Source organism: Nyctereutes procyonoides, unplaced genomic scaffold (genome assembly GCF_905146905.1).
Source record: "Nyctereutes procyonoides isolate TBG_1078 unplaced genomic scaffold, NYPRO_anot_genome, whole genome shotgun sequence".
In the NCBI taxonomy this organism is placed as follows: domain Eukaryota; kingdom Metazoa; phylum Chordata; class Mammalia; order Carnivora; family Canidae; genus Nyctereutes; species Nyctereutes procyonoides.
In genome coordinates this window covers 18,081,060-18,098,608 of record NW_026575128.1, presented here as the reverse complement: position 1 = coordinate 18,098,608, position 17,549 = coordinate 18,081,060, and the positions used below count along the sequence as shown (strand labels likewise).

Sequence of the window (17,549 nt, the reverse complement as noted above, 5' to 3'; positions counted from 1 at the left end):
GAGCAGCCTCCCTCTCTGCAAAGCCGGGGACACCTCTGAGCACACGTCTTCCTGTGTTGTCCCCCCATCGAGCACACTGAGCTCCCCCCCTGGATGCGGCCCAGGGTTCCTCGGCCCCCCACCCCACCCCCGCTTCCCCAGCCCAGCAGAGGACACTCAGCCCTAACCTCCTCCTGAGTCCTTGTCCCCAGGAGGCTCCCGCGTCCCCTCACACTGACCAGAAGGGAATGTGCCCGCTTTCGTCTCCTTGGTCTGGGCTTTGCTTCTCTATGGAGGCGCAGGGACGGGCCAGAGGGAGGAGGAGAGGCCTTCCCTCCCCTGCGCTTGTGAGACCTGAGACCATGGAAGAGACCTGGACTGGAGGGGACTGCTCCCTTGGGGTCTTGCGCTCCCTGTCCCGAGCTGTCCTGGGGCAGCAAGACCGGAATTCACCACCTGAAGGAGCACAAAGTGCCAAGTGGCTAAACCCCAGCCCTGAGGACGTGGGCGCTGGGGGACACCCAGGGTGGGGACGGGGGCTCTTCACTGGGAATGGGGATCAGCCCCCCGTGGAGCTGAGCACACCCGGGCAGGCCCCAGCCCGCTCCCCACCTACTCTGTTTCCTGGCATCCTGGGCCAAAGGCAGGCGCTACACCGCTGACCCCCCAGGGATCCCCTATTTATTTATATTTAAAACATTAGTTGATCACATATGGAAGCCAATACTAAGGATGTAAGATGTGTCATTGTCAGCGTTAGAGCCTGTGTGTGAAAGTACCACAGAGGTGCCTGTGGTACCTTCCCGTAAACATAGGCCATGGGTTCAAGGGAGATATGTCAAAGCCCTGGGCAGAGTGGGAGGGATGGAGAACTGTCTTCTCCAAAGTCCCAGGGACACAGGCTGAGACAAGTGACAGAGGCCCTAGGACCCTGAGTAACGAAGGTGAACTGAGGCCCAAATAGTTCTCCTGAGGATGTTGGCAAAGGCAACCTAGGTGGCTCCAAGCTGGCAATCACGGGAAAGGGACCCCGAACACACATACTCACAGTCCTTAGAATGCAGGAGAAAGTGATTTTATTGCTGAGAACAGGTGCAAGGAAGCTTGGCCGAAGGTGCAAGAGGAAAACCATGGGGCCTGGGCCGTTCTTGGCCCTCTGCCCTATTGCCTTCCTTTCAATCACACAGAGCTCCCAATCTGAAAAGCTTCCAATGTCTGCTGTCCCTTACTCTCGTCTCACATCTTGGCCCTTTACTTATTTCTTCTATGGGAACCATGGGAATCAACAAAGGAAAGAGAAAGCAGAGACATCATGAGAGAGCCTGGCCCAGGGGGAGCGACCGCGATGGCCACCTTGGTCTTAACCGAAGTGTGTAGGACCCAGCGGGACGGTGTCGTCTAAGTGGACGGGAAGCAGAAGATTGGGAGGGTAGCCTGGCTGCGAGTCGTTACAGGCAACAATGTAGAACCGGTTCTGGTACGTAGTACTGTAGGTGCACTGGGGCCGGCGCCCAATGAGAAGGCAGTAGGTCATGTTCACCCGCCCTGCGCTCTGGTGGCAGTTTCCCAGGCCATTCTTACAGGTCCTGTTGGGCTGTTGACAGGTAGCAACCACGTTTTGGAAGGACTCAACCAGAAAGGTGTTTTGCCCCTTACATCTGGGAAGCAGATTATTGATCTGAGGCATTTCAGTTCTGCATTGCACCTGATTCGCTCTTAGGTGCTGGGTGTTAAACCACTGAACGGCGGTGAAGCCTGGAGGCTGAGCAGCAGCAGGAGGCACCGGCCCCCATGATCCCAGCAGCAGAAGCAGGAGCAGCGGCCACGGCCCCGGGAGATGCAGCATCATCCCTCTGGGCAGGAGGAGGGAGGAAAATGAGGGAATCACAGTGGTCAGAGCGATAGGAACAAAATGATCCTTCCCAGCCATTAGGTGCTTATTGTGCCCTTAAGGTTTCCTTGCTCCTTTCTTGATCTTTATTTTATTTCATTCTTTTTTATGCTTTTATTCTTGGTTTCAGAGCGAGCGAGAGAGCAGGTCAGAGAGCACCCGAGGGGGTGGGGACCGAGGGGGGCTGAGAGCCACACTTGCCTCCGAGTGGGACCCCACCGTGGAGCTCTGATGGGCTTGGGCTCAGGCCCCCCGCAGAGACAGGCGCTCTCCCGCGGCTCCCCAGGGGTCACCGGCTGGCAGTAGTCACCTCACCTGACCACTGCCTTGAGTGTCCGGGTCCCGGAGCGCCTGAGCCCCGCGCGAGGAGAAACAGGAGGTAGGAGTACTGCACCCCCCCCCGCAGACCCCGGTCCCCTCCCCGTCCTGTCCCCCCGAGGGACTGACCCTGGGCCCGGCCTTCCGGCGGCCGCCCTGGACCCCAGGACCCCTCCCGCCCGGGCCGCGGCCGCCCTCCTACCAGGTGTCCTGCAAGGCTCTGGCTGTCACCCAGGCCGTGCGCGCAGCCCCAGACTCCGAGGTTGAGGCTGCTCCCCACTCCCGGGTGGCCTAAGTACCCTGGGGACCCGTGCACTTCCTGGGCGGGCCGGGCCTTCCTTCCCCTTCTGCAGCTGCAGGGCCGCGGCCTTGACCTCAGGTTCCAGCACCAGACTCGCCGCGGGACCTTGATGCCACGGTGGCCACGGCCTTGGTTCTGGGGTGCAGTGGGGGCCCCCGGAACGGGTTACCCCCCTTCTAGGGATCCTGGGCCCCGGCCCCGGCTGCCCAGCCTCAGGAGCTCATGACTAAGCGCCAGGGACCGTCACACAAACAGGCACATCGCAGGGTCAGGGCTGAGCTGGGCCGCAGAGAAGAGCGCTGGGCACAGGGACAGAGGACAAAAACTGAGTGTGTGCTCACCCAGCTCTCACGTCTCCTCCTCTACAGCCACATGTGTTAGGGCAGGTGCACCTCTCCGCACGTCCACAGTCGCCAGGACCCCAAGCCCCCTGCAGAGGAGCACCCCATCAGACCCCTCCGGGCCCGGCGGGACCCCCAGCCCGGGCCTCCCATCAGAATTGCCTGGGAATCTGTCAAGGATGCCAGGAAACAGAGTCTGTGGGGAGCGGGCTGGGGCCTGCCCGGGTGTGCTCAGCTCCGTGGGGGGCTGATCCCCATTCCCAGTGAAGAGCCCGCGTCCCCACCCCGGGTTCCCCCCAGCGCCCACATCCTCAGGACTGGGGTTTAGCCACTTGGCACTTTGTACTCCTTCAGGTGGTGAATTCCTGTCTGGCTGCCCCAGGACAGCGTGGGACAGAGAGCGCAAGACCCCAAGGGAGCGGCCCCCTCCCTTCCAGGTCTCTTCCATGATCTCAGGTCTCACAAGTGCAGGGGAGGGAAGACCTCTGCCTCCTCCCTCTGGGCCATCCCTGTGCCTCCATAGAGAAGCAAAGCCCAGACCAAGGAGAGGAAAGCGGGCACATTTTTTGAGAGAAAGACAGAGCCAGGGCCAGGTGGTGGCGGGGGCGGGGGGGGGTGTGGGGGGCAGAGGGAGAGGGAGAAGCAGACTCCTTGCTGAGCAGGGAGCCCTACTCGGGGCTTCACCCCAAGACCCTGAGATCAGGACTCGTGCTGAAGGCAGATGCTTAAGCCATGGAGCCACCCGAGCAGCCCTCCTGTGGCTCAGGGAAACCACGGCTTCATGTCCTCCGGTACGTGCTGAATTGTCTGCCCCCACAGCTCAGGCATAGACCCCACGTTCTCAGAAGTGTGATCAGATCTCAAATGTGACTGTACTTGAGTTAGGACTTCTGAAGGAGTGACTGAGTTGAAATGAGGCCCTCAGTATGGACCCCAATGCCAGGTGACTGCTGAGCGTGTAAGAGGAGGAAAGGTGAACCACAGAGAAGTATTGGGGTGCACAGGGGCAGAGAAGACCCGCAGGGGTACAGCAGCAGGGCAGCCTTCTTCAACTGTGGAAGGAGGCCACAGCAGAACCCGAACCTCCAGAGCTTTGATGTTGCACTTGTGGCCTCCAGAACGGTAAGAAAATAAACTTCTGTGGTGTGAGCCACTCAGTCTGTGGTATCTTGTTGTCGCAATCTTAGCCAACGGATGGACCCTGTCCCCAGTTCTTCCAGTCCTCTTGAATTAAGTCTTTTATTTCTTGAATCAGTGCTCGGTGGGCCACCTTTTTCTGCCCCCACCCCCCACCCCCAACACGACTCCTCCCATCACAGGTCGGGACTGGAGCGGTGGAGCTCGCTGTTAGCGAGGGTACAGGGGAAGGCTCCACGCTCTCCTTGCTCATCCCAGGAATGGGAACAGGTGGATGAGACTCTTTTCTTATGCCAAGGTTTCAGAGTTTGGGACATCCTCACCCCCTCAATACTAAAAACCAAAAGCTTGGCCAAGAGGATGTAAGGAACAGAGCCATCCTATGTCCATGGGTCTGAAGACTCAGGATTATTGAGCTATCAATGCTCCCCAAATTGATCTATACAGTCACCTCAATCCTAATCAAAACCCCTGGGGGTTGAGCTGATTCTAAAATTCATACGGAATGCCAAAAGAACTATTTTTTTAAGATTTTATTTTCATGTAGTCTCTATATCCAAGGCAGGGCTCGAAATCACAACCCCAGGGTTAGGAGTCACATGCTCCACCCCCTGAGGCAACCAAGGGCCCCCAGAATTGCCAAAATGACTTCTCTTTTATTATTTTAAAGGTTTTGTTTATTTTTTCATGAGAGACACACAGAGACAGGTAGAGAGACACAGGCAGAGGGAGAAGCAGTCTCCATGCACGGAGCCCAATGCGGGACTCGACCCCGGGTCCCCAGGATCATGCCCTGGGCTGAAGGCAGATGCGAAACAGCTGAGCCACCCAGGCTGCCAGAACACATCGTTTGGAGAGAATATACAGAGATCTCATGTAAATTTTGTGGTTTGTAAGTTAAATTGTTAGTATTCAATACTTTTAGAATATCCTGGTGTTACTTTCCCATGACTGCTATTCATTGTTGTCATCACCTATATATTTGTTGTTAAGGCATCTTGTTTCATAGGAGTGGAAATGCTGACTTATTTCAGGCATCCTTGGGTGATGTCCCCTTTCCTCTTCCTCTCATTATCCCCCTTCTTCCCTTGTCCCTTTTGATTTAAGTAGTTTGATGGGAAGAGCCATAAAATTTACCTCCTCTTTACTCTGCAGCTGTCAGGTACAGTGTCACCTATCTTACCTCCATTCGCCCCAGTGAGGCTGGCGCCCCTTTCTCTGCCCCAGTAATTAAATGCTTTTGTACAAACGTGTACCTATTTCTTTTTTTATGTGTACCTTTTTAAAATATTAATTTGAATTTTCAAAAGTTACTTTATAACTATGCATTTCTTTATATGATTTCTGGATTAATAGACCCCCCAGGTAGACCACAAGGTTAGTAGGGACTGTGGAGTTTTTCTCCCTTCATTGTTGTAGTCTAGCATGCTGGTTATTTTACTTTTTATTTATTTTATTTTATTTAAAAGGAATTTTTAGAGTTTTTAAATGAGATATTTGTGAAAACTTGTGAGAGGCCGGAATAGACCACTGTGAAATATAACTCCAGGAAACCAGAATATGCTACCACAAAATAGGCCATTATATTTGGTTTTCACCTGGTTTGTCTGTTTTTCTTTTCATGTTGGGAGAGAGAGAGAGAGAGAGAGAGAGAGAGAGCAAGGGCCTGTGTGAGCAAGGGGAGGGGTAGTGGGAAGAGGGAGAGGGAAAGAAAGAATCCCAAACAGGTTCCAGGCTCGGCACAGAGTTGGCTGTGGGGCTGGATCTCATGACCGTGACATTATGACGTGAGCTGAAATTTAGAGTCAGGCACGTCACCGACTGAGCCACCCAAGTGCCCCATGCCACTGCATTTGGAAGCAGCTTTTCTCAGCTGAGATAAACAGTCAGTATTCCTCATCCATAAACTGAGCATCGATAGGGAACAACTGGATTGACACTGATCTCTTGTGAGTCTGGCTAGTATAAGTTGTCACCTCCCGGTCTCTGCTCAAGCCCAGGTGCAATTCAAAATCGCAAAGCTGAAGAGCTGCTCTTGGAACGTGATGGCCAACCTGGATTCCTTGGCTACTCATTGAGGCCAGACATTCAGGACGAGGAACACGGCCACCTCGCTGGAAATGCTGTTACCTGGGTCTTTTCTCTACCTGTTTCAACACGGGAGTCATTCAATCATGCAGGAGGCTGAAGATACAAGGGACTCTAATGTTCAGTATTTCTCCTCCCCGTACCTGCTTGAGGCCTAATTATCTGAAGTGAAGATTTATCTTTCTCTGCATCTCTCTTGCCCATTTAGCAAACAGAATTCTCAGCAGTTACTTACTTGTGTCCTCAACATTTCCTTCTGCGATTTACTTCCTGTTTTTTACCCACAAAATGTAAATTATAAGATCCGTTCTTGAAGAAGCTTACAGTTTTTATTTTCTTAATTTAAATGCAATTAAACAATGTATAAAGTGTTACTAGTTTCAGATGTAGAGGTCGGTGAATCATCAGTCTCCCATAAGAGCCTGTGCTCATTGCATCGTGGGGCCTCCTTAATGTCCATCACCCAGTTACCCCATCCTGCCCTGCACCTGCCTGCCGGCGACCCACAGGAAGGTTACGTTCTAAAGTCCTTTATCCCAGTCTACGTCTCTGCCTAGTGAAAATGATTATTATCAGATAAGCTCATTCCTGCTATGATCACCCACGTAATTTATTATTCCCAGGAAACATAACGCCTTAACCTGCCTAAAATCCCTGCATTTTCTTAGAAACACATTTCACAAATGTGTCCATAACACGGACCTTAAGCCTACATTCTGCACAAATCATATGCAAGTATAATCGATATCACGCAGCCTGTAACACCGACACTAATCACACACACCTAACGTAGATAAATGTCCTACACCTTGGGATGATCGAATTCATGGAGGGAAGGGAAGACCTTTCCGTTTGGGTGGAGTGAGGAGAGTCACTCTCAGGAAACTCCTCGGTTCAGTAAAGAGAGAAGCCAGGTGAGCTTAATCTTAACAAAAGTTAAGAGCAGACCAGGTAAAGGAGGGCAGAGGGTATTGGAGGCAGAGAAACCATGCAGGCAGTTCCGACCGGAAGACGCCACGTGGTGTGCAACTCAGTAGTTGGAAGACATTGGCACATCAACGTAAGGGAACGGGGCGCGAGGGCTGTTGACATAGGCAGGCAGGGGCCACCACTTGGGAAGCACTGGTCATGCTCCTCCACCCTGGGGGTGTGGGAGGACTCGCTCTTTTCCTATTTTTTGATGTGTACCACCCGGATGTCCTCTATGCCATCAACATACCCGTTCCCGCCACAGTGGAATTCCAGGTAGCTGTAGCTGCTGTGCTCTCTGTAGCCCTTTCTGTTCTTCTCCCGGTAGCACCGGAGTATTAGGAAGGGATGCTGGGCCCATATATATACGTTTCTGTAAGGATCTCTCCACTTCCTGAGGCAAATATGCTCGATTTTGTGCCACAAGGTATAGATGAAGATGTGACCGTTCCTGTCCTCTGGAGCTTCTCTTTCCCTCATGAGATCGTTGCATTTGTAGTCGCTGAACTTCCAGCTTGTGCTCAGGTAGTGCTGCTCCATGAACGCCCTCCAGGACAGGTTCTGGCCGTGGACCAGCAGCCCGCAGAGCACAAACAGCAGGGCCAAGAGAGGGCCGAGCATCGGTAGACAGGACGCCATCTCCGCCGCCAGAGCCACCTGCACGCTCACGGGGAGGAGACAAGAGAGCATGATCTCCACCCTGCCCTGAGAGCTGGCTTGCACCTGAGAATCGCTTTGCCTGCCAACGTGGGGCCCAGTGTCACCGTTTTCTTCCCAGGCTTGAGACCATAAATCTCATTGCGTGAGAAACTGTACAAAAGCTGAAAATACGCTAGAGCCTGAGTGAGACAAACACAAGACGGTCAACACTTGGTGGAGGTTATCGCGAGAAGTTCACACGTCTCCCGTCGGCCTGCTCTTCCCCCCAAACCGAGGAGCCAGTCACCCTCTCGTGAACTCTGCTCCATAGTCCAGATCAACCTTCTAGGAGCATGGCTCTAAGGGAAATTGGTATTTTCAAGCTTCAGAGCTGTGAAGGGGAAAGCGTTGTCACCGCTTAAGGGAATGCGGAAGACGGGTGAACACTTGGGTGATATTTCCCGAGCAAGAAGGCTTCGGGTCACTGAAATCCCAGGCTACAGTTACACTGACTTTGCAAGACGGTGCTTATCGAATTCTGACTCCTTATCAACTTCCCCAAAGCTTGTGTGAAGCCCGCTGTCACTTCTGACTGTGCACATCCTTCTCAGAGGCCATTTCCCTCAGGGTCATGATTGTAAATCATCTGGATTGGTCGTTAAGAATGGGATCGTATAGGAAATTTGAAATCTTGTTCTAATCAATTAAATGCCAAGCCTGAAATTGCCCTCACAGGAACTCCCCTGGTCACAATCAGGGCATAGGCTTGTGTGGGAAGGTCTCCCCTATGAGCCTGCTCTCTGTCCTCATTGACCATGAGGAGTACAGCGGGTCCTAGGGCATCTCTAATCGGGATCTCAGCTCTCTGAGCGCCGGGTCCTCCGATGGGCCTCGTAATAGCTGCCTCGCAGACCTGTGAGAGTCTAACGAGACGAGTACGTGAGAGCACTTCTGAGACTGCTGCAGGGACCCAGGGCCGGCTCCCCCACAAGGTGTCACAGTGCATTTGATTATTGGACCTGAAGCTACTTGGAAAACAGCCAGTGCAAGGACCCTCAGACCCTCTTCTGTCCCCGTAAAAGTAGAAAATGACCTCTCATATGAAAGGGACCCTTCCCGTCCTAAGAAATAAAAAGACGTTCTTATCACCAGAGAGAGGAATACTACTAATTTTCTTACATTAATTTTTAAGTAAGCTTTTTGCCCAAAGTGGGGCTTGAACTCACAACCCTGAGATCAAGAGGGGCATGCTGCACTAACTGAGCCAGCCAGGCACCCACCAGCCACAGGGATTCTAAAGCCAGGAAGGCTCTGTAAACAAACTTTCTTCCTTTTTACTAACCTACTAGGTCAGGTCAGATTCTGCTTTGGATTCCTTACTGATTAAAACTCTCAGACATTTGTTTTCACTGTCCTGTCAATTCCTAACAAATGTAACTTCTCATTGTTGAAAATGTCTAAAAACTGTCTGCCTCTGTCATCTCTTTGGGATCACACTGCCACTATTGGGGCTTTATGTCCATATAATAAAAATTCGGGGTTTTTTTCTCCCGTTAAATCTGTCTTACGTCAACTTAATCTTTGTTTAATTTAATTTTTTAAAAATATTTCATTTCTTTATTTGAGAGAGAGAGAGAGAGAGAGAGAGAGAGAGAGAGACCGTGTGTCGGGGGAGGGGCAGAGGGCGAGGGAGAAGCAGAGTCCTCACTGAGGAAAGAGCCCCATGCATGCTTCCAACCAGGACCCTGGATCACGACCTGAGCTTAAAGCAGGTGCTGAGCCACCTGAGCCATCCAGACGTCCCTGTCAACGCAATTCTGAAACTGGCTGGAAGAACCTTGAAAGAGAGAAGGAAATTTTTGTCCTCCTCCAGTGTATCAAGGGCTATATGAGGCATAGACGTCAAGTCGGAACATTCACATGGGTGGCTCGCTCCACCTTGTCTACAGGACCTCAGCAGGATAGAAGACCAGGATTCAAGCTGCCTCAATGTATCATCCTTGGGAAGACTGGGGAGGCAGCGGGCGTAGGGGCGAAGGGGGTGAGGGGACAGATCCCACCGGTGGGATTAATCCTGAGTTGACTTCAGGTCTTTGCTTCTTAGAAATTGGGTCACTTTCCAATCTGAACTCTACCGCCTGCAGGTTCAGTGAGGCCCCGTCCAGTGTCCCCGGCCCTTTCCTCTCAAGCCTCCTCGACACCAACCCCAACTCTGACTCCCCCTGTTCAGATCCAGCACTTACGTGTCACTGCTCGAGGAAATCGCTACGTGGATCTGAAGAGTAGAGAGCCAGGAAGTGTGCAGCAGTGAAGAAAGGGGCAGTCGTGAGAGGTGGGGCACTGGGACTGATGAGTGTGGCGGGGGCGGGGGCCAGCCTTCCCTGTGAGCCTGCTCCCGTGTCTTCTCATCCAGGGCGCTTGGGTTCACTCTGAGCATAGCCTGGAGCACAGGTGTCCAATATCAAAGACTCACTTCTGGGCACAAAAGAGTGATAAGGCCCTGGGCAGTGGTGACCCTGGAGGAGGGTAATCTGGAGTTCCCAGGAGACAAGCCCAGATCGATCTCCTAGACTGGCTTCCTTAGAAACTTGTGGAGAAAATTCCTTGCATGACTAGGCTATATTCTACGGGAACTTCGGGGAAGCTAGAAAAAAATAAAACCTCTTGAGTTATGAAACGTAGAATCCTCATCCCGAGGGGCAAGAGCCAAAAGCCGGTAGAACAGCCGAAACAAATTGAAGAGAAGCACAGTTAAGAGGTTGATGCCATTTAGGAATATGTTATGGATGAAATACAAAATTAAAAACGGGGATGCACACCGTGGTTATGATTCTATCTGAGAAGAGCTAAGAGGAGTGAGAATGGCAAGGAGAATGGAAGGAACACCGATGGTTTTATATTTTATTTATTGAAAAACGCCAGGCAGATGAAAAACGATATGATTTGTTTTGAGTACTCTATATTGGTTTGTATTTATCTACATTGTTGACTTTTTAAAAGGTAATTCCTCACCTTAGGAAATGAAATGAGCCCGTGAGAGCACAAGGGAAGGACTTCCTAGGACCTGCCAAGAGGGACAAAGAATTCCAGAATTCTCCCTATCCTGGTGAACTTAGCTTCCCCTCTCCCGGGAGGCCCATGGCCTCCTCCGTCCCTTCCCACTGGGCCGTCCCCTGTAGGCCTCCATGTGGGCAACATCACGTTCCCTGCTACTCCTGGCACTGTCAGTGGCATTTTGAAAAATGAATTTACAAATGGAAAAGACGCCTTGAAAGAAAAACTACTCTTTGTCTCAAATCAGCTGATTGAGTCAGGCCTGGATGGCCTCCTGCGCTCCCTTCCCGCCCACCTAGGACAGCAGGGAAGGCAGCCCAAGGCCCAAGGGTCCTTCCTCCCCCGCATCTTGCTGTCTGCGCACATTGTCCTTCGGTCCTTAAAGGTTCAACGTCATCTGACCCAACACTCAAATTCTGTTGCCGCCGCACGCAGAGGGGTGACACACTGTGACTCATGCGGGAGCTGTGTCCTCCGGGAGCTGTGACATCCCACCCAGGGCTGACCCTCCTGGTGCGGGCCTGGCCTTGGGACGCCCCTGGGGTCCGGGTCCGCAAGCTGCCCAGAGCTCCCTGGCGGAGAGGAGAGGTGGGGCTGGGGAGCCTGGAGGGGGCAGCGTGGGGGCAGGGGGCGTCGGGGCCTCGGCCAGGCTCTGCGGGCACCCGCCAGGTGCAGCCACCCCAGCAGACTTCTGAGAGCCCCCAGAAGGGGGAGGCTGGGTGGCTGGCGGTCCGGCCTGCGACCTCTCATCACAAGGTCAGGAAGTCGAGCCCCATGTTCATGCAGTGTCCTCGAGAAAGAAGAAAGTCAAATAAGGCTGAGAGGTGAGAGCTTCAGGAGTGTTGCCCAGGTGCAGGGGCCTTGAGCCGCGGCCCGGCCGAGCGGAGTACCAGGAGGCAGGTCCCCGAGCCCCCTGTGTGGCTCACGTGGAGGCCCGTGGGCAGCTCAGCATCATCGGGGACCCGGGGACCCGCTGAGCCGTCGAGGGGCAGCAAGTCGACCTCGTCGCCAGGACCCCGGTTACCAGGGAGGAAGAGCCCCGGGTGGCCACGTGCTGCGCAGCCCAGTGTGGGCAGCCTGAATCCCGGCCCAAGCCGCCACTCCGCTCCCGAACTCCGGCCTGGCCGCAGGACAGGGCCCTGAAGAGCTCAGGTGACCAGACGGTCAGAATGTCCATAAAGGGCCAGCCAGGGTCTCACCTTCTAGGCTCCATACGGCGCCCCGCCCCCCCCCTCCTCTTCCCTCTGGTTTTCCCCTGGGTGGCTCATAAATTAATAATGATTACATCAGTAAATGTCACAAGCAGTTCCAACGTGATCTTGGTTTATGCCCACGTGTGCTCTCTGTGGACCAAGGTCACGTGCCTGGCGGTGACCAGGAAACCTCTGAAGCATTGCCCGCTGTGGACCGTGGCGTCTGGAACATGCCGGGCCCGCCGAGGGGTCCCCTCTGTCCCGTCTGCTCCCCCCGGCGCATCTGGCAGGAGGTCCGGGCACTCCATGGGGGACCACGTGTGGTCGCTCTCATGCATTGCGGGTCTTGCACACTTTTCCCCTCAGCAGGTGTGCAAAGCGGTGGATTCAGGCCTGATAACAGGGGAGGGTGCCTTCCGCCTGTGGGGAAAGAAGGAGGCCATGGGACCCAGCACGAGCCCCCGCGGGACAACCCGGGCACCGGCCTCCATGGCCCCAAGAGCCGGGCTGCAGCTCCTCACACGCCATCCAAGTGACCGGCACCCCGGGACGCGGGGGTGCCCCGAGCCTCAGGCCCTGACTCACTGCTCAGGTCACTCTCGTGTCAGATGCGGGACACACAGAGGGCACAGCCACCCGAGGACGCAGCGTCCCGGAGGCCTGAATGAGCCGAGAAGGGACCTAGGGACTGTGGCCTGCTTAGAGACACTGACCCTGTGGGATCTTGGGGACCAGCCCTGGGCCCAGTTGCTGTTGCAGGCAGCAGGCCCAGCGACGTGGAGGGGATCCGGCAGCTTGGCGTGCTGAACCTCTGCGGCTGAAGAACGCGGAGAAGTGCCGGCTGCAGGGAGGGCTTGCTCACCTCCCCGGGGGCAGGTCCTAACCCGTCCCCAGCCAGGGTGTCTCAACCCAGAGGAGAGCAGCCTCCCTCTCTGCAAAGCCGGGGACACCTCTGAGCACACGTCTTCCTGTGTTGTCCCCCCATCGAGCACACTGAGCTCCCCCCCTGGATGCGGCCCAGGGTTCCTCGGCCCCCCACCCCACCCCCGCTTCCCCAGCCCAGCAGAGGACACTCAGCCCTAACCTCCTCCTGAGTCCTTGTCCCCAGGAGGCTCCCGCGTCCCCTCACACTGACCAGAAGGGAATGTGCCCGCTTTCGTCTCCTTGGTCTGGGCTTTGCTTCTCTATGGAGGCGCAGGGACGGGCCAGAGGGAGGAGGAGAGGCCTTCCCTCCCCTGCGCTTGTGAGACCTGAGACCATGGAAGAGACCTGGACTGGAGGGGACTGCTCCCTTGGGGTCTTGCGCTCCCTGTCCCGAGCTGTCCTGGGGCAGCAAGACCGGAATTCACCACCTGAAGGAGCACAAAGTGCCAAGTGGCTAAACCCCAGCCCTGAGGACGTGGGCGCTGGGGGACACCCAGGGTGGGGACGGGGGCTCTTCACTGGGAATGGGGATCAGCCCCCCGTGGAGCTGAGCACACCCGGGCAGGCCCCAGCCCGCTCCCCACCTACTCTGTTTCCTGGCATCCTGGGCCAAAGGCAGGCGCTACACCGCTGACCCCCCAGGGATCCCCTATTTATTTATATTTAAAACATTAGTTGATCACATATGGAAGCCAATACTAAGGATGTAAGATGTGTCATTGTCAGCGTTAGAGCCTGTGTGTGAAAGTACCACAGAGGTGCCTGTGGTACCTTCCCGTAAACATAGGCCATGGGTTCAAGGGAGATATGTCAAAGCCCTGGGCAGAGTGGGAGGGATGGAGAACTGTCTTCTCCAAAGTCCCAGGGACACAGGCTGAGACAAGTGACAGAGGCCCTAGGACCCTGAGTAACGAAGGTGAACTGAGGCCCAAATAGTTCTCCTGAGGATGTTGGCAAAGGCAACCTAGGTGGCTCCAAGCTGGCAATCACGGGAAAGGGACCCCGAACACACATACTCACAGTCCTTAGAATGCAGGAGAAAGTGATTTTATTGCTGAGAACAGGTGCAAGGAAGCTTGGCCGAAGGTGCAAGAGGAAAACCATGGGGCCTGGGCCGTTCTTGGCCCTCTGCCCTATTGCCTTCCTTTCAATCACACAGAGCTCCCAATCTGAAAAGCTTCCAATGTCTGCTGTCCCTTACTCTCGTCTCACATCTTGGCCCTTTACTTATTTCTTCTATGGGAACCATGGGAATCAACAAAGGAAAGAGAAAGCAGAGACATCATGAGAGAGCCTGGCCCAGGGGGAGCGACTGCGATGGCCACCTTGGTCTTAACCGAAGTGTGTAGGACCCAGCGGGACGGTGTCGTCTAAGTGGACGGGAAGCAGAAGATTGGGAGGGTAGCCTGGCTGCGAGTCGTTACAGGCAACAATGTAGAACCGGTTCTGGTACGTAGTACTGTAGGTGCACGGGGGCCGGCGCCCAATGAGAAGGCAGTAGGTCATGTTCACCCGCCCTGCGCTCTGGTGGCAGTTTTGCCCAGCCATGGTGTACAGTTCATGTTGGGCTGTTGACAGGTAGCAACCACATTTTGGAAGGACTCAACCAGAAAGGTGTTTTGCCCCTTACATCTGGGAAGCAGATTATTGATCCGAGGCATTTCAGTTCTGCATTGCACCTGATTCGCTCTTAGGTGCTGGGTGTTAAACCACTGAACGGCGGTGAAGCCTGGAGGCCGAGCAGCAGCAGGAGGCACCGGCCCCCATGATCCCAGCAGCAGAAGCAGGAGCAGGGGCCACGGCCCCGGGAGACACAGAATCATCCCTCTGGGCAGGAGGAGGGAGGAAAATGAGGGAATCACAGTGGTCAGAGCGATAGGAACAAAATGATCCTTCCCAGCCATTAGGTGCTTATTGTGCCTTTAAGGTTTCCTTGCTCCACCCTGGGTGGCACAGCGGTTTAGCGCCTGCCTTTGGCCCAGGGCGCGATCCTGGAGACCCGGAATCGAATCCCATATCGGGCTCCCGGTGCATGGAGCCTGCTTCTCCCTCTGCCTATGTCTCTGCCTCTCTCTCTCTCTCTCTCTGTGTGTGACTATCATAAATAAATACAAAAATTTAAAAAAAAAAGGTTTCCTTGCTCCTTTCTTGATCTTTATTTTATTTCATTCTTTTTTATGCTTTTATTCTTGGTTTCAGAGCGAGCGAGAGAGCAGGTCAGAGAGCACCCGAGGGGGTGGGGACCGAGGGGGGCTGAGAGCCACACTTGCCTCCGAGTGGGACCCCACCGTGGAGCTCTGATGGGCTTGGGCTCAGGCCCCCCGCAGAGACAGGCGCTCTCCCGCGGCTCCCCAGGGGTCACCGGCTGGCAGTAGTCACCTCACCTGACCGCTGCCTTGAGTGTCCGGGTCCCGGAGCGCCTGAGCCCCGCGCGAGGAGAAACAGGAGGTAGGAGTACTGCACCCCCCCCCGCAGACCCCGGTCCCCTCCCCGTCCTGTCCCCCCGAGGGACTGACCCTGGGCCCGGCCTTCCGGCGGCCGCCCTGGACCCCAGGACCCCTCCCGCCCGGGCCGCGGCCGCCCTCCTACCAGGTGTCCTGCAAGGCTCTGGCTGTCACCCAGGCCGTGCGCGCAGCCCCAGACTCCGAGGTTGAGGCTGCTCCCCACTCCCGGGCGGCCTAAGTACCCTGGGGACCCGTGCACTTCCTGGGCGGGCCGGGCCTTCCTTCCCCTTCTGCAGCTGCAGGGCCGCGGCCTTGACCTCAGGTTCCAGCACCAGACTCGCCGCGGGACCTTGATGCCACGGTGGCCACGGCCTTGGTTCTGGGGTGCAGTGGGGGCCCCCGGAACGGGTTACCCCCCTTCTAGGGATCCTGGGCCCCGGCCCCGGCTGCCCAGCCTCAGGAGCTCATGACTAAGCGCCAGGGACCGTCACACAAACAGGCACATCGCAGGGTCAGGGCTGAGCTGGGCCGCAGAGAAGAGCGCTGGGCACAGGGACAGAGGACAAAAACTGAGTGTGTGCTCACCCAGCTCTCACGTCTCCTCCTCTACAGCCACATGTGTTAGGGCAGGTGCACCTCTCCGCACGTCCACAGTCGCCAGGACCCCAAGCCCCCTGCAGAGGAGCACCCCATCAGACCCCTCCGGGCCCGGCGGGACCCCCAGCCCGGGCCTCCCATCAGAATTGCCTGGGAATCTGTCAAGGATGCCAGGAAACAGAGTCTGTGGGGAGCGGGCTGGGGCCTGCCCGGGTGTGCTCAGCTCCGTGGGGGGCTGATCCCCATTCCCAGTGAAGAGCCCGCGTCCCCACCCCGGGTTCCCCCCAGCGCCCACATCCTCAGGACTGGGGTTTAGCCACTTGGCACTTTGTACTCCTTCAGGTGGTGAATTCCTGTCTGGCTGCCCCAGGACAGCGTGGGACAGAGAGCGCAAGACCCCAAGGGAGCGGCCCCCTCCCTTCCAGGTCTCTTCCATGATCTCAGGTCTCACAAGTGCAGGGGAGGGAAGACCTCTGCCTCCTCCCTCTGGGCCATCCCTGTGCCTCCATAGAGAAGCAAAGCCCAGACCAAGGAGAGGAAAGCGGGCACATTTTTTGAGAGAAAGACAGAGCCAGGGCCAGGTGGTGGCGGGGGCGGGGGGGGGTGTGGGGGGCAGAGGGAGAGGGAGAAGCAGACTCCTTGCTGAGCAGGGAGCCCTACTCGGGGCTTCACCCCAAGACCCTGAGATCAGGACTCGTGCTGAAGGCAGATGCTTAAGCCATGGAGCCACCCGAGCAGCCCTCCTGTGGCTCAGGGAAACCACGGCTTCATGTCCTCCGGTACGTGCTGAATTGTCTGCCCCCACAGCTCAGGCATAGACCCCACGTTCTCAGAAGTGTGATCAGATCTCAAATGTGACTGTACTTGAGTTAGGACTTCTGAAGGAGTGACTGAGTTGAAATGAGGCCCTCAGTATGGACCCCAATGCCAGGTGACTGCTGAGCGTGTAAGAGGAGGAAAGGTGAACCACAGAGAAGTATTGGGGTGCACAGGGGCAGAGAAGACCCGCAGGGGTACAGCAGCAGGGCAGCCTTCTTCAACTGTGGAAGGAGGCCACAGCAGAACCCGAACCTCCAGAGCTTTGATGTTGCACTTGTGGCCTCCAGAACGGTAAGAAAATAAACTTCTGTGGTGTGAGCCACTCAGTCTGTGGTATCTTGTTGTCGCAATCTTAGCCAACGGATGGACCCTGTCCCCAGTTCTTCCAGTCCTCTTGAATTAAGTCTTTTATTTCTTGAATCAGTGCTCGGTGGGCCACCTTTTTCTGCCCCCACCCCCCACCCCCAACACGACTCCTCCCATCACAGGTCGGGACTGGAGCGGTGGAGCTCGCTGTTAGCGAGGGTACAGGGGAAGGCTCCACGCTCTCCTTGCTCATCCCAGGAATGGGAACAGGTGGATGAGACTCTTTTCTTATGCCAAGGTTTCAGAGTTTGGGACATCCTCACCCCCTCAATACTAAAAACCAAAAGCTTGGCCAAGAGGATGTAAGGAACAGAGCCATCCTATGTCCATGGGTCTGAAGACTCAGGATTATTGAGCTATCAATGCTCCCCAAATTGATCTATACAGTCACCTCAATCCTAATCAAAACCCCTGGGGGTTGAGCTGATTCTAAAATTCATACGGAATGCCAAAAGAACTATTTTTTTAAGATTTTATTTTCATGTAGTC

At 55.3% G+C, this 17,549-nt stretch overlaps 2 protein-coding genes and 1 pseudogene across 2 annotated transcripts; all 3 read right to left on the bottom strand.

Annotated features, from left to right (window-relative positions):
- Positions 1–1,038: 1,038 nt before the first annotated feature.
- On the bottom strand, positions 1,039–2,303 carry LOC129520720 (ribonuclease K6-like). Its single transcript, XM_055341915.1, has one exon. It carries the CDS (start codon positions 1,907–1,909, stop codon positions 1,340–1,342), a length of 570 nt encoding a protein of 189 aa, XP_055197890.1. The 5' UTR covers positions 1,910–2,303; the 3' UTR covers positions 1,039–1,339.
- A 4,739-nt stretch (positions 2,304–7,042) lies between these two features.
- On the bottom strand, positions 7,043–7,679 carry LOC129520509 (epididymal secretory protein E3-beta-like). Its single transcript, XM_055341523.1, has one exon. The coding sequence runs from the start codon at positions 7,661–7,663 to the stop codon at positions 7,226–7,228; it is 438 nt and encodes a 145-aa protein (XP_055197498.1). The 5' UTR covers positions 7,664–7,679; the 3' UTR covers positions 7,043–7,225.
- A 6,186-nt stretch (positions 7,680–13,865) lies between these two features.
- Positions 13,866–14,738, bottom strand: LOC129520726 (ribonuclease K6-like; annotated as a pseudogene).
- Between the last annotated feature and the right edge of the window lie 2,811 nt (positions 14,739–17,549).

Bases quoted from the DNA above. Each gene is read 5' to 3' on its own strand.
- LOC129520720 (XM_055341915.1), bottom strand. From the start codon at position 1,909: ATGGCTGGGAAGGATCATTTTGTTCCTATCGCTCTGACCACTGTGATT.
- LOC129520509 (XM_055341523.1), bottom strand. From the start codon at position 7,663: ATGGCGTCCTGTCTACCGATGCTCGGCCCTCTCTTGGCCCTGCTGTTT.